The sequence below is a fragment of the Monopterus albus genome, unplaced genomic scaffold, assembly GCF_001952655.1.
Source record: "Monopterus albus unplaced genomic scaffold, M_albus_1.0 scaffold60.1, whole genome shotgun sequence".
Lineage (NCBI taxonomy): Eukaryota > Metazoa > Chordata > Actinopteri > Synbranchiformes > Synbranchidae > Monopterus > Monopterus albus.
This window is the reverse complement of record NW_018127940.1, coordinates 332,653-348,804: the sequence shown is the minus strand read 5'-3', so window position 1 is coordinate 348,804 and position 16,152 is coordinate 332,653. Positions and strand designations below refer to the sequence as shown.

At 41.9% G+C, this 16,152-nt stretch overlaps 1 protein-coding gene across 1 annotated transcript in view; it reads left to right on the top strand.

Annotated features, from left to right (window-relative positions):
• The window catches only part of dst (dystonin), a 95,274-nt gene that overhangs the window by 49,822 nt on the left and 29,300 nt on the right, over positions 1-16,152 (top strand). The window contains 17 exon segments of the mRNA XM_020603094.1: positions 5,733-5,885; positions 6,000-6,233; positions 6,392-6,673; positions 7,192-7,740; positions 8,028-8,204; positions 9,159-9,282; positions 9,830-10,038; positions 10,150-10,467; positions 10,560-10,726; positions 10,832-10,988; positions 11,209-11,335; positions 11,515-11,565; positions 12,159-12,394; positions 12,544-12,673; positions 13,008-13,207; positions 13,313-13,811; positions 14,107-15,575. Coding sequence (XP_020458750.1) covers positions 5,733-5,885; positions 6,000-6,233; positions 6,392-6,673; positions 7,192-7,740; positions 8,028-8,204; positions 9,159-9,282; positions 9,830-10,038; positions 10,150-10,467; positions 10,560-10,726; positions 10,832-10,988; positions 11,209-11,335; positions 11,515-11,565; positions 12,159-12,394; positions 12,544-12,673; positions 13,008-13,207; positions 13,313-13,811; positions 14,107-15,575 — 5,082 coding nt within the window.

The following is a 16,152-nucleotide window of genomic DNA, read 5'->3' as shown; positions in this document are numbered from 1 at the left end:
TGTCATTCTCTGAGTTTGAGCAGCAGGTTAAACCTAGTGGGGTCAGTAGCCTGATATTAAGGAACCTTACCAGAAATAAATTATTGACATCAGAGAGAAATATTAACCCTCTAAGGTCTGTATGTGATAGCTTAAGTGATCATGAGTCCATGTCAAGAGTCTTAGATTCTCAGGTGGGTGTAGTTAACCCCAAAGAAGGTCAAACTTTAACTGCTGAGGTGTCAGAGGATGTTGGTGACAGGCTGAAGGTGGATGTAGACGTTCAGTGTGATTTGATGAGATCAAGCAGTACCCTCATTGTGCTCGGAAATCAGCAGCAGTTTATAGGACTTGTGTTGCCTCATTCTGGGGAAATCCAGACAGTGTCATCCTCATACAGGTATGATCAGCAAATCACTACTGATGAGTTTATCAGCACACTGTTCAATAATCGGGAAAAAATAGCAGCTCTTTACATTCCTGAGAGTTCTAAGGTAGTAGACATCAGCTCTGCCATCCAAGATGGTTTGATTGACAGTTACACAGCACAGGTTTTAAAATCTATAGAAATTCCTAATGTATTTCCGGATGTTGATAACCTTAATGAAAAGTTTTCATCCTGGCTTATGTATAAAAATCTCACAGTTGACGGTGGTCGACATGCTGCAGATTCCATAACAACTGAAAATGTCCCTGTTCCCACAGAGGCAAGGCAGTTATTCATCTCCTACCTAATGATGAACAGTTACATTGATCCAATGTCACAACAGAGGGTGCTGATATTCGATAGACAGCTGACAGAAATGGTTAAAACTTTTCTCGAAGAGTCACTATCTTCTCTAAACACTGAGAAAAATGTGACTTCTCTGACTTTAAATGCCAGTGACCTTTCAGAACAAGATGATTTAGAGTTGCCTTTGCACATAAGTGAAGAAACAGAGGAGTTGACGAAGAACACACGACACACATTTGATTCTCATGATCTTGTTTCCTCATTCAAAGGGAGAATGAACTTTGATGAAAACACACAGCACACATTTGATACTCAAAGCCTTGCTTCCTTGAGTAATGGAAGAAATGCCTCTGGTGATAAAACTTGTTCAGTTGACAAGGCTCTAAAAGAAAATCCTGTCAAGGAATTTTCTGATACCACAGAGCCTGGTTTAGTAGAGAATGCCATGTTTCAAAACACCACAGACCAGACAATGCCAGGTGATTTTGCAGAGAGAATTAGTGGACATAGTTTAAAAACTGATGATGGAGGTACTGATGAAGGACTTGATATTCCTGCTTTTCTAAAGATGTCAGTCCATCCCGCAGATGTTGTCCCACCATCCAGCCTGTGTGATTCGGAATTGCCAGTGAAATCTTGCTGTCAGATACTACCACGCTGTGATGCTGAGTCACTGTGCACAGAATCAAGAAGTAGTATTAACCCAGCTGATTTTTTATGCTCTAAGAAGTTGGAAGATGAAAGTGAACGATGCCATGCTATTTGTGTTCTGAAAGCACAAATGGAGGAGGAGGGGGGTTTAGATGTCACCTCTGGGAGATGTTATGACCCGGAGGAAACCGTTGATAAAGGCCTAGTTGATGAGACGACACTACTGAAACTGTATGACCGACAGGCAGATGAAGAAGGAAGCATTGCAGGGCAGGAGGAGGGTACAGTATCTCTTCTAAAACAGGTAGAGTCAGACGGACCCACAAATGTTGGTCTTTGTATAATAGAAGAGCAGACCCCTTTAAAGTCTGATTACACCTTTAGTATTAGTGGGTCTTTGCAGTCTGGACTAGTGACTGATGCCGATAACGTGCTTAACCTAGATCCCAAGGTCAGCATTTACCCAGAAGAAAACTGCAGCAAGTCCATCTCTGATGATGGTAATCTGGGATTAATTAATTTTAATGAAGTTGAAAACACACTGCAGCCTAATGATAAGAAGGCTGCTGTCATGGAACTTGATCTGACCAATGAGAAGGATGATAAGTTAGGGACAGAAACTGAGAGTGGGGACGCATTAGGTTGTGTGACAGGAGGAAATGCAGAAGAGATGAGCGAATATCTACATCATTCCCCACCCATGGATCCTCTGACGATCCCCACCTCCTTGAGGAGTCAGGTTACTGTAGAGCGTATTCATCACACTAGCAAATCACCTTTACTGGCTGAAGACAGCAGCTCACAGGAGCTAATCGGTACCCAGCTAATGGACGTATCCTGTCTTGGGACAGAAAAGATTGCTCCAACTGTCCAGTCACATCAATCTAGTCTGAGTGACAAAACCTCCAACAGCAACAGTGATACAGAAAGCCAAACTCACTTTTGTAAATCTGACAGCTCACCAACTGATATTGATTTTGTCACAGATGGATACAATGCTGTGGGAAATCAGACAGTTCGTGAGAGTGAATTACACATGTCATCATCTTGCAGTGTGTTGTCTGAGGAAAGTAGGATTGAGAATGACACAAGTTCTGTTCAGTCATCTTTGGACAGTGAGCCAATTCTGAGTATAGATTACTCATCACCAAGGGGTGGTTGTAATGACAACAACGTTGCAGTAGATGGCAGCAAAATCACATTACTTCACCAAGCAGTGCCCTGTTCACAAAGTGATTTCAGTGTTGAAACTGAGACCAGATTCTCTCCTCCACAACAGCCGAACCCCTCCTCTCAGTTAGCTGTTACTAGTGAAACCATTGCAACAGATACTTTCAATCACAGGACAAGTGAACATTCAGAGCAGTACTCCCCAACAATGAGTAGGATTTCTCTTGAAAAAGTAAAGACTAATAAAGATTTTCTGGAATGGAAGCACAGTGGTACAGATGATGAAGCTGAGTTATGCACAGAGAGGCTTTCCCCAGAACGGCAACATGAGGACATTTTCATTGATACTGAGCAGATCTCTGTGTCAAGAAATGAAAAAATAAATGGAAATATTGATCAAAATATATCATGTTTAAATCCACCCTCTGCATCATCTGACATTAGCTCAGGGCAGACTGAGACTAGAATGGGAGAAGGGGTAGGATCTGTTACTCTGGTAGACAGACAAAAATTGGATGTGCATGCTTTTGAAAATTCCCACGAAGTTACTGAAGTCCTGTCAGACAGCAGCATTGCACCTGATGTTGCCTCTTTAGCTCCATCAGTGTTTTCTTATATTGTAAGGTCTAGTGTAGATGACCAGGGGGAAATAATTACGGAGGGGACCGATGTCTATGATTTGCAAAAGGCACAAACCCAAGACACTGGAAGCACTATTGCTCTAGTTCAGAATTCTCCACAACATTTAAACAAAGGCAGTTTTAATGAGAGTGACACACCTCGTGGACTTGTAGACAGCAGTCACACAGATCTTGTTAAGGATTCACTGGAGCTAAACACCCTCAGGTTGAATGAAAATCCAGCACAGATTCTGCAAGAAGAAGAAGAGGTTTGTGAAAAGACAGAGCTGTCTGATGAGCCAGATATCCACCTGCAACTACAGCAAGTTCTTAAGACTGTTTCTTCAAGCCAAGACCTTTCAGTGCTTCAGGATGTGATGAACAGTGCTCTAGGGAGTGATTCTCAGGAGGACCGGCGACACACACTGGAAAGCATCAAGGAGGAGAGCTCAGAAGGAGAGGGTGAGGGGTCAGTGGAGGATGACTTGGGTCACCAACCATCTCCCGAAGCGTTTGCCAACTCAGTTGAGCAAGTCAAAAATAAGGTACATTTTCTGTTTCAGTGTTAGTTTTTGACATAAGTAGCATCTGCTACATTTTTGCTTTGTGTTTTACTTTGCTATAGCTGTTCGTCATCCAGGATTATTTGGAGTGTGTTGGGAGACTGCAGGATCATGCTGATGCTTTAGATGATGTCAGAAAAGACCTTTTAATCCAGCCACCCATTAGCAACAACATGGATGAACTGCAGATCCAAACAGAGGAATTTCAGGTTGTAAATTAAGGCACATTTGTATCTGTGGTGTAATATTTAATGAATTAATATCACACCATGCTCAGTTTTCCATTTATGTTATATACTACATGTATACTGTACATTAGTTCCTGACTAACTGTGCTCTTGTGTTCAGTCACTGGAGTCCCAGGTTTCTAGACTGGCTGCTGTTCTAACAGTAGATATGGAGAAAGCCAAACTGCTCTTAAGTTCTGTTGATGAGGATGTTCCCATACAAATTCACCAAGATTTGGCCTCAACATATCTGGACTTAGAGCCAAATTTTACAGCTGTTTCCCAGATGTGTGCAACAAGGAGTCACTCTCTCATTCAAGCAATGGAAACAGGAAAGGTCAGCACACTTTCCTAGTAAACAAAATACAGTGATGTAAGCAGCTGCATCCACTGTTGACAGCTTTAAATATGATTCTAGGTACAGTTGGAATCAGCGTACCAGAAGCATCTTGGTGACCTTGATGAACTAGCAGGCCTCTTCCAAAATAACTCTGAGACATGGGGTGTGGATTTGAACGCATGTGATGTGGACACACTGAAACATTTGATTCAGCAGAACAAGGTATCTCTAAAGTCCAGTTAAAGACATTCAGGATCTACAATAACTACAGAAGCTTACTTAGCATATCTGTGTATTGTCTTCCAGGACATGGAGAGCAATCTCTTACAAGAAACCAGGCTCAAGTTAGAAGATGTCACATTTGATATCCAGTGTTTTATTTCTGAGCATGCTCAGTTCCTGAGTCCAGCTCAGAGCAGTTGCCTCCTCAAGCTCCTCAGCACCACTCAGCGAGCTTTCAGGGACCAGACAGCGAGGCTTGGTACACGGAGGAGCACCTTAGATGTCCTCCTGGACACCAGGGAGAGGGAAAAGCAGGAGGAGGTCTGCCTGGGGATATGCTATAAAATATTAGAGGTTTCCTTGAACAACGTATATATGTCTGGTTTGCTAAATGAAAATTAAAGTTGATAACAGATGCTTACAGCACATGCTGAGTAGGTTGTATAAGTCATGTTACTGAGCTTGGTATGTAAATTTCATATTTGTATGTAGATTTATATTAATGGATCATAATACTTTTGTATTCCAAACCTCAGATATCAGAGCAAGAATACTTAATCAGCTCCAATAAACTTGAAAATTTAGAAATTTGTGTTTCTAAGTAACACGAATTCTGCTCTATCCCTGCATTTAAAGTTCTTAACATAATATTTCAATGTATTTTGTTCAGTGTATTCAGAAATGAATTGCTGGATTTTCTTTCTATGATTTTTCTTTCTCAGATTTGTACTGTTCTACTTTAAAAGCCTAAATGTTCAGGCAAAATAACAGCATTGCATGTTGAAGTGCTCGATCACTCCTGCAGACTAACCGTTGTGCTGCTTGTATTCTACAGGACCTGAGACACAAGTGGACAAAATGCACCTACTCTGTTCGAACACTTTCAGCCACAACAAACCCACTAACATACACAATATAATATCCTCTGTGCTTATTACATCACAAGAACAAAGAAGTGACTGGTGAAATAGCATGTTTACAGCATACTAGACTGATAGAGGAAAATGCATTTTAAAGCAGATTTTGCATGCTGCATCATTGTGCTTGAATAATCTCTTGTTTGATGTTCCTGTTACCAGATATTGATTGAGTTGTTCAAACTGTAGTGATTAAAAAACTGTTGAACTGTTATGGGATAGTTATATCTATCTGGATGTGAATGTGTCTAAATGACAGTTTTATTGTTGAGAAGTTTGACCTAGTGTTTTTATTTATTTATTTCTTCAGTCTTTGTTGGAGAAGCACAAGGAATTTACAGAGAAATTGGAGGAAGTGTGTGATAATCTCACCTTGACAGAAAACCGCCTGATTGGTCATCAGCAACAGGCTGACAATGCTGAGAGTGTCACTGACCTGCAGCAGTACCAGCAGGAGCATCAGGTCTGAAATACATGTTCTTTGTTTTTAGAAACCACAGTATGTGCAGGGTTTCATCAGTTAAACAGCTGCTTCATCCCTACTATTCCCTCTTCTTCTTGCCTGTCTGATCTCAAGGCTCTGCAGAAAGATGTACTGACAAATGCCAGTGCCTTGAATGAGGTCATCACTAGTACCAAAAGGTTTCTGGAGGAAAACAGGAGCAAGCTGATGCCAGACCAAATTGCAGTCATCGAGAGCAAGTTGGAGGAGGCCAAAAGCAAAGCCAAACTCATCAACCGGCGGGCCGAGGAGTCCAGGAAAGATTTAGAGAAGGTTGTTACGACAGCCATAAAACAGGAGAGTGAAAAGGTCAGAGTTCAGATCACCTCCATGTGTGTTGTCTGTAAACAAAGCAATAATGCATCATAATTTAAAAAATGAACATAATGCTAAATGTTATGTCAACATATATTGATTTTGCTCACTATTCAGTAACTTGTTAATAAGCAGCCTATATGTATTATCAGGCAGCAGCTGTTGAACGTCTTGAAGAAAGTAAGAACAAAATCGAAGGTCTCCTGGACTGGATCTCCAACATAGGGAATGAAAACAAGAGTGGGTTGCATCAGAATGACCGTATAAGTAAAGAGAATGGAAACCTGCCAGAGGAAACCTCAGCCAAGGAACTGATAGGAGAGGATGACGATGCCAATGGAAACGCTTTACAGACCACTGAAAATGATAGCTGCAAGTCCAAAAGCAAGAATGATGCCTCCCTGGACCTTGATAAGCAGTACGACAGGGTCAAGGTATAGTTGGATGGTTGTAGAAATCTTTGTTTCACCTCAGCTCTTACTTACTTGTTGGCTTTTTTTGCTGACCTTTGACTTTTGTTTCTCAAAGTGCACAAGTTCATTAAAAAAGTAATGAAATGCAGAAAACTATATGTTGTACTCAATTTTTAAATTTGCTATAAAGTAAATGTCAGCAATTATAAAACTGAATTTAATTTAAAAATAATGCATTAACTACATTTTGTTATCTGAAAAAGTTTTAATTAAAATATGACATTTGCCTTTATTAGTGATGGAGATGAAGAGCTGGATTAAATTGTGAAATGAAGGTTATGTAATGTGTCCAAAACAGATTAGATTAAAGAAATGGGAAAAGAGAACTACAACTTAAAGCTGATACTATAGACCAATACTGAAAGACAGCCAAAAAGTAAGAAATAGTATGAAGTGAAGTGTTTAAAAATGTAAATATAAATTATAATTACTGCTATATGTGTTGTTATTGTGTCCTGAAGTCTTTATTGTTCCTACAGGCTTGCCATCAGGAGATTCTGTCCCAGCAGCAGGATCTGATCATGGCCACCCAGTCAGCTCAGGCTCTGCTCGACAAGCAGGCCAACGTCCTGTCCCCAGAGGAGAAGGAGAAACTGCAGAAGAACATCCAAGAGCTGAAGGGGCACTATGAGGCCTCACTGACGCAGGCTGAGCAGCAGATGAAGCACTTGCAGTGTGTCCAGGAGGAGTTGAAGAAGTTCCAGGACGACTGCGAGGAGTTTGAGGGCTGGTTAGACGAGGCTGAGGGAGAGATCGAGGAGCTGGGATGTCCTGCAGGCTCCCTCAATGTCCTCAGTGATAAACTGCAGCGACAGAAGGGCTTCTCAGAAGATGTGATTTCTCACAAAGGGGACCTTCGCTTCATCACTATATCAGGACAGAAAGTGCTAGATATGGCTAAAGCCTGTGGATCAGCAGATTCTGCAGCTAAGAATGCTCTGCTGCACGTGGACACTTCAGGAACCTGTTCTGCTGTCAAGGATAAGCTAGATTCAGCAGCAAGTCGATACAAAGCACTACATTCACAGGTATTTTGGCCTGTAGTTCATTATGTGAATTTTAGGAGCTTGCAACACCATATTCCTGCCACTGGATGGAGACATTTATCTCTATTAAAAGCTCAACAACGCTGTATAATGCCTCATTCAGGTGTCGAACTCTCGTCTGTCAGCAGTGTGAAAATGCCAATCTCAGACAAAATAACAGTTTTTCATTGAGTAGTTGTTTCAACCAATATGTGTTGAGCCTCTTTACTTAATTATGTGGCTTCTAACTATCTTACACCTACAGTATTATTTCATTTCCTTTGTTTCAGTGCAGTCAGCTTGGCGGCAACCTCAAAGACACGGTGGACAAATACAAGAAGTATGACGACTCATGCACTTGTCTTTTGAAGTGGCTCAACAGCTCAGAGGAGGAGGCGAGAAAGCAGCAATCAGAGGCCATAGCAGCTGACCCACAGACACTACAGACACAGCTAGAGGAGACCAAGGCAAGAAACGTAGCCAGCCAGGGCTGATGTTGGTATCAAGCCCAACCTCAGACATTTCTGGTGAAAAGCTTAGATTTATCTCAGACTACGGCCTTTTTTTGATCTCGGTGTAGCTTCTCTACTTGTTCAGCCAAACACATGAAAAGGCTCTTTTGATAATTCTTGCCTTTCATTTTGGCGAAAATAGGTTTTTACAGTTAAACTTCAAAACAGCTGGTATTGGCCTGAGCTTTGAGTTGTTCTTGCTTTCATCAACGTTCTGTGAACTTTAAGGAATGTTTATAGTTATGAATAATCCAAGTAAAGAAATAAAGAATAGCTTTATTTAGAAGTAACACATGCGGAACTTGGAGCATTGACTGGGTTAATAAGGTCATGGCACAACAGGCCTTGCCATATACAGTGTGTCCAAAACAACAAAGCTATTTTTAGCTGTTTGTTCAAATTCAAACCTACATGTGAATAGTTGAACTAAAAAGGCTATTTGTAGCTGACATACTCCTGTGAGAAGATAAGAAACTCAGTTGACAGAGCTGCCTCTGTCAAAGCTTTTGGCTGCAGTTAGCTTGAACGTTTATCTTTAGGGAGGTAGTGAGTTACGGCATTGATATGCCAAGATAAGGGGCGTCTGTGAGCCAAACATGAAACACTGTATTTTGGGATTTGATTACAAATCATTGCAGGATGGCTTTAAAGATCTTAAGTCTGTATATCTGTAAGTGTAATAGTGGAGCAGACAGATTCATCAAACTGTTTCTGTGTAATGACTCATTGTTCCATGGATGTTGTCCAGACATTCTCACACATCATCACTCTGTAGTTTTATCTTCATTCAACCACACTGGTGAAATACATAATCTGTGCACTGTAGTATAGATATGGGCAGAGGGCATGTATTTATGTAGTAGATAGAGTTGTATTTTCTCTGACTTCCTCTTTCTTATTGATCCACAGGCACTACAAGGTCAGATGATGGGATATCAGACTGCTATTGATACACTACGCAAAACAGCTGAGTGTTTGATAACATCTGAAGGAGATTTGCTGAGTAACCCAGATGAGATCCAGGAGACAGTGGGTGAGTGAACAGTCAAAGGGAGGGAGCAGAGTTTGTCTTCATAATACCTGAGAATGTACTGTAAATGTTAGCGTCTGTCTTCACTGATAACGAGGTCAGGATTTAGGCTTTTAATTATGCAGGCTGAAATTTCACAGACACTGCAAAGTTTTTAAACTGAAGGATTTTAAATTGCAACTTGAAATTAATAAACTTTGTAGTTCTGCAAAAGGCTCATCATATAATTTGTTACTGCAAGTTGGAGGGTCATTACGTCAGATTGTCAATTTGCAGAAAACAAAAACGTCAACATACCACAAATTGTCCACCATATCTGTTCTACTTTTAACACAATTTATCTGTGTGAAATCGCTGTCAGAGTATTTCAGTCGTGTCTGTTTTGCCCATTTTACTCTACTAAGACCTTGTGACTGTTATCCTTTGTCAAAATTATAGACATAACAAACTCATAAATAAGTTCCTGCTTTGCTTGGAAATGTTTATTTTACCATGTGCCCCAAACAGTCAGAAGATGTTCTAAACATAACCCGATTTGTTTGTGTTGCAGATGACATAGTGGAGCGTTATGACAACCTGTCCAAGTCTATAAGTGATCGAAATGAGAAACTGCAGATCACGCTGACTCGCTCCATGAGTGTCCAGGACGGGCTGGATGAGATGATGGGATGGATGGAGGGAGTGGAGGCCAGTATGAAAGAGAAAGGACAAATTCCCCTAGACTCTACATCTATTGGAGAAATCCTCAGCAAAGAAGCAGTGTGTATTCTTGTCATCATTTCAGCAGCTCATTAACTATATTGTATCTGTTAATTTGTGTTTCAGCAGTTGATTTGGTGTTTTGCTGTTGTCCACCCTGTGCTTTTTAAGGCATTAGACCAGGACATAGCAAGTCGCCAGAGCAGCATCTCAGCCATGAAAGCCAAGGTGAAGAAGTTTGTGGAGACAGCTGATCCCTCTGCTGCTGCGCTTTTGCAGTCAAAGATGGATGCTCTCTCCCAGCGCTTCTTTGATGCTTGTGACAAACACAAGCAAAAAGTTTCCCAGCTGGAGCAGCTGAAAGAAAAGGTGGAGCAGTTTGAGACGGTCGCAGACAAACTCCAGCAGTTTGTTGTGAAGCGTTCACAAGACCTGCATGATACAGACGGCCCAGGGAAAACCCTCAGTGAGCTGTCTCAGCTAATGCAGGTAAGTATACTGAATGGATATATTTGGTGTCTTTAACCAAAAATGCTACTTTATATTGCACTGATTGATTGACTATTGTAATCTAACTGTAGAATGCTAAAGCTGAGATGGCTGAACATGCCAGTGATTTGGAAAAGCTGCAGAATCTGTCCAAAGAGCTGTCTGAAATAAGCCCTGATGGAAACAAAGCCCAGATCCAGAGGAAGATGGACAATCTCTCAAATATTTTCAGCACCTTCAAAGACACTGTCAAAGAAAAGTAAGTGAGAACACAGGACAGGAAAAGATGGTCTTTGGTTTTTAACAATTAATTATGTACTCATTTATACATGAATGTATGAAATGAGATTCTTTTCTATTGCAGGGAAGAAGAGGTATCATCTTGTCAGGATCAGCTGGGAGAGTTCAGATCTTCAGCCAGTGCTCTCAACAAATGGCTGGAGGAGACCAGTGAGAAAGTACCTTCAGTTCAGCCAAGCAGCAGTGAGAAAAGCCTGGAGAAGGACCTGCAGATGGTCACTGTGAGTCAAGAAATGAAATCTAGTCTGCCACAAGACAATGTCATTCCTATATATATTTGATCTTACTGCACATAAGGTGCTGAAACAGAAACCATTGATGTTACATACATGTGTTTTGCAATAGATAGATCTAAGTGTTCTTTAATAGAGTATAATAGGCTCTCATATCCATTGCTACCACGGTATATGCAGTTAATCTATCTGACTATGCTTTAATCAGGGTTTATTAGATGAATGGACATCCAAAGCTCCTGCTGTCCAGGACCTGAACAATAAAGGATCAGCACTGTGCAGCCTCATCACTTTCCTCACATCCCCAGCCAAAACGAAGACCCTTAACACGTCAGGTAAACATGAGCGCACTTAACAGTTCCTTTGAATCATCCAGTGGAATGGGAGTGTGGTGTTTGGGTGCACTTCTGAATGCTGGATAATCACTAACCATTAGAAAACATGGACAGTTGTCAACAGTCCTAGTCAGTCTGCCTGTCCTTTAAACAAGCTTTGTCTTATGTCTTTGCATCAGCTATTACTAATGGTGGTGGTCCAGCGAGCCATTCCTACCTAACCAGTAAAGGTAATCAATGCTGCTTTGTAAAAAAAACTGTTTGTGGTCTGCTGTATTGGCACTGTTGTCAGCTTTCAAAACACTGCTATGACTCTGGTGACTCCCCACTGCGATGAACTTTTGAAAATCACTGCTGTTGATACTGTGATGAAATAGCAAGCAAATATTTTTTTCATTTTTTCTTTGTATTTTGTTTTCTATAACATTTTACGCCTGGTTCCTTCAGTTTAAGGCGCCGTAGTTCTTATGTAAAACAGCCGTTTTCTCCCCTGTTGTACACTCAGTGCACAGGTTTCCTTTAAACACTCATACATGTCTTCTAAGAGCTAATCTGTTTGTGTGAGTGGTTCTTGCATGAGGCCAAACATCTTTTTTTAAAATTCATCATGTTCTGTAGCTTATTGTTAAGTCTGCAGTTAGAATGATTATTTCCACAAATGCTTGAATTCCACTAGCAGCTAGCTGGTCATACTCTCCTCACTCATATCAGGAATATACAGAAACATAACGCGGTGCATGCCTGTTATCATAATCTCATTATGACAATTTGATTATAAACTCCTGGTACTTTAACTTGATAGAACTGTTTTGTATGTTCTCAGAGCTGATGGGAATTCAGCAGAGCATGTCATTCGTCAATGAGGGATACGCAAGCCTCGGAGAAGCGCTGAAGGGTCGAGCTGCAGAGCTGAGTGGTTTGGTGCAGCAGGTGAAGGAGGCCCAAAAGGAGACAGAGGATATGAAGAAGTGGCTGAAGGACATGAAAAAGACGGCAGCATCGTGGCACAAGACAACCACAGAAAAAGATTCAGTGAAAACACAGCTTGAGCAACAGAAGGTACTGAAGTGTGATTGTCACTCATCAAATAGACTATTACGTTTAATTAGGTTCTAAAACTGAGCGGACTTTTTTATGACTAAGAGTCATATAACCCTTTTCTTTGAGAGCACAGGATTCAGCTTTCATATATGATTTTATTCTATCAGACATTTGAAGATGATATGAAGCAAAAGCAGGAGCAGCTCCAGAAGCTCAGAGAGAAGCTCCTCAACTTGATTGAGGCTCATCCAAACTCTCCTGAGGCAGCAAAATGGAAACAGCTGCTGGCGGAAATAGGTATGCACCAAGGTGTTGTGTCACAGAAACTGTCAGAGGTATGTTGGGTCTCACTGATGTATCTCATTACGGAATGGGTTTTGAGTAAATGTTTTTACACAGTGGTACATATGAGACATTATTTCTGGTATTCATCCTGCCACTACATGCATGTGAACACAAGGTAACCCTGTCTCAGTATCTGCTCTCTGCTAAACCACTTAAATTAGCACATTTGTAATGCCAAGTCCTGCACAGTGGGAGTTTTGCTAGGAGAACAGTGGGACAGAGGATAGAATGGTGCTGTTGTGCTGACTAATGCAGACTGGTGTGATTGTTCTGCCCTCCTGCTCAGATGCTGCTTGGGCCGATATCAGCGGTTCTTTAGAGGAGAGAAAGCAGCACCTGGAGCAGTCCAACAAAAATCTCGACACCTTCCAGACAACTGAGCTGCAGCTTCGTCAGTGGCTTTCAGAGAAGGAGCTGATGATGAGTGTCCTTGGGCCCCTTTCAATAGACCCAAACATGCTTAAAATGCAGAAGCAACAAGTTCAGGTAAGGATGGTAGAAGTTGTTGTGAATGATTTTGAGACTGTACACTTATTACCAGTATTTCCTCTGTTTTTGTGATGTAGTGTTTATCCTTTTTTTTCCCTCTAGATCCTCCAGAATGAGTTTAAGAGCCGTAAACCTCAATATGAGCAACTCGAGGAAGCTGCCTCATCCATCCTAAACTCTTCAGGCACCCAGGACCCTTCAAGTGGGAAGCTGGTGAGGGAGCAGCTCGCTGGCATCACCCAGAAGTGGCAAGGCCTCACAGGACAGCTAGACCAGCGAGACAGCCTCATTGACCGTGCTGTGGTGAAGACAGGGCAGTTTCAGGAGTTACTGAGGAGTCTCAGCCAGAGTGCCACTCAGCTGGAGCATCAGCTCACCAACCATCAGGGCCACAGCACCCAGCCCGATGCTGTGAAGAAGCAGCTGGAGGATGTCCATAATATCTCAGGTCAATTGAGAGAGGAGAGGAAGAAGCTGAAGGAGGCTGAGGCCATCAGCACAGAGCTCATAGCGATGGTGACTGAGGACTATCTGAAAGCAGACTTAGCCAGGCAGCTGGAGAGTGTCAGCAAACCTTTCAAACAACTGGAAGAGAAAGCAGGTTGGCCTTTTAACTTCACCTAATAATGCAATGTTGTCATGTTTGGGAAGAAAGAATCGTTCTGTTTGTGTTGTGTCACTGTAGAATATACATATTTACTATGTGGCAAACAGGTCAAGGCTGTATTTCAGCAGTTTGTTTTGCGACTCATTTTTATTTGGCATTTAGTACAGGTTAGTTTAAACTGAGATTGCCAACTCAATTATATCAGAGGTGTAGAATGAATTAGAGAATTGAGCTGTGTAAAAACTGTCACTTGATTTAACTCAGTATTTTCCATGTTTCTCTATTGTAGCAAAACAGATTGAGCAGCTGAATTCAACCTTTACCAGCTCTCAGCAGTTTCATCAGACTTCCAAAGACTTCCAGTCATGGCTGGGCGAAAAGCTGCAGGACCAATCTAAGCCCAAGTCAGTCTCTACCAAAGTGGATGTCCTGCAACAAACCCTGGAGGATCACAGTAAAGTCCAGAAGGCTGTCAGTGAACACGAAGAGGCTTATAATACAATCATTGGGGAAGGGGAGAGGCTTCTGCAAAACACTGATGGTGCAGAAAAATTAGCACTACAAGGGCAGCTCGCTACCCTCTCTTCCAACTGGGAGGAGGTGAAGAAGAACTCTGTGGAGGAGGCCGACAAACTCCAGACTGCTCTGCAGAGATCTCTGAAATTTCAGGAGCATGCGGAGAAGCTCAGCTCTTGGATCCAGGAGTGTGAAGCTAGCGAGGGTCGAATCAAACTCACCATTGACCCTGTTGTTGTTGAAAGCACCATTTCTCAGGTGAAAGCTCTCCAGAAGGATGTTGACAAGCACAGAGGGATGGTGGAGCAGCTCAACGCAGCTGCAGATAGTCTCCTTGATGTAGCCAACACCGACACTGAAGTTATACAAGACGAGAAGGCTAACATTGGGAAAAGAGTGGACAACGTATTGGAGGGTCTGCAGAGCAAGAGGGAGTCCCTGGAGAAGATCTCACACACGGTTAAAGAATTTAATGATTCCTACAAAGAAGCAAAAGGTCAGCTTGAGGGAGCTAAGAAGCAGATGGATGTCTATGAATCACAGGGAACACAGGCACATAGCAACAAGAACTTGACCAACATGAAAGCCCAGCATAAGAGTTTAGAGGCAGTTCAGAACCAAATAGAGCACCTGAAGAGCTTAGCCAAGGCTCTTGTAGTAGATGTACCAGACACTGATGGAGTGACAGATCTCTTACTGCAGGCTGACAACATAGAAAAAGACTACAGCACCCTTAACAAGAAACTGGAGGAGACATGCCAGGTGTTGGAGGGTAAACTGCAGGGTATTGGGCAGTTCCAGAACAGCATCCGGGAAATGTTTTCTCGTTTCACCGACCTAGATGATGAGCTGGACAGCATGGCTCCTCTGGATCTTGATTTGGCCAGTCTTAAAGAACAGCAGGACAGCATTCAAGGCTTTGTGACTAAGCTGCAAGAGCTGATGGCTAACACTGCCAATGCTGGAGACAGCTGTAAGAAGATGCTAGAGACTGAGTCCTCACCTGACCTGTTAGGCCTGAAGAGAGATCTGGACACTCTGAGCAAGCAGTGTGGTAAACTCTTGGACAGAGCCAAAGGCAGAGAGGTGCAGGTGCAGAGTACACTCACCAAGCTAGAGGAGCTGTATGGTAAACTTCACCAAGCCGAAGATCTACTTAGCAGAGCTGTGGACAAAGAGGCGTCCCAGGAGGCAGTCGGCATGGAGACAGACATCATCAACCAACAGCTGGAGGCATTTAAGGTATGATGTCCCCAGTTTTCCATTCATGGGCCTAAATAGATCATTTCAGATTCCTTCATTTTCATTTGGTTTAAAAAGTAAATGAATTGATTATATCCTGCTGTAATTTCAGATATATTCAAAGTGTGGTAGATCACTGTCAACAGCTGCACCCATATTACATTTGCAGCTGTTTGTTTGGTGCCCTCGGGGGAGCAGTATGAATAGCTACAGTAGGGATCCAGATGATATAATTGTTCCAGAGGGACTTCATATTTCTTCACACATTTAGCTATGCTTAGTTTGCTTTGCACATCAGTAATGACTCTACACTGGTTCTGGCGACCCAGACGTTTATCTCCTACATCACTTTCTTACATCTTATATAGAGTATTAAACTCACTGAAATAACAATAGTTGAAGCTGCAACATGCAGTCGCTGTGTATTTGTACTTTCATTTGTTTCAAACTAGTCTGTAAAGTAATATTCAATGTGCCACCTTTTGTTTTGGCCTGAATTATATTGTCATACATGTAAGTAGGCAGTGTTTTGGCCTGAATTATATTGTCATACTGTACATGTAAGTAGGCAAATTAA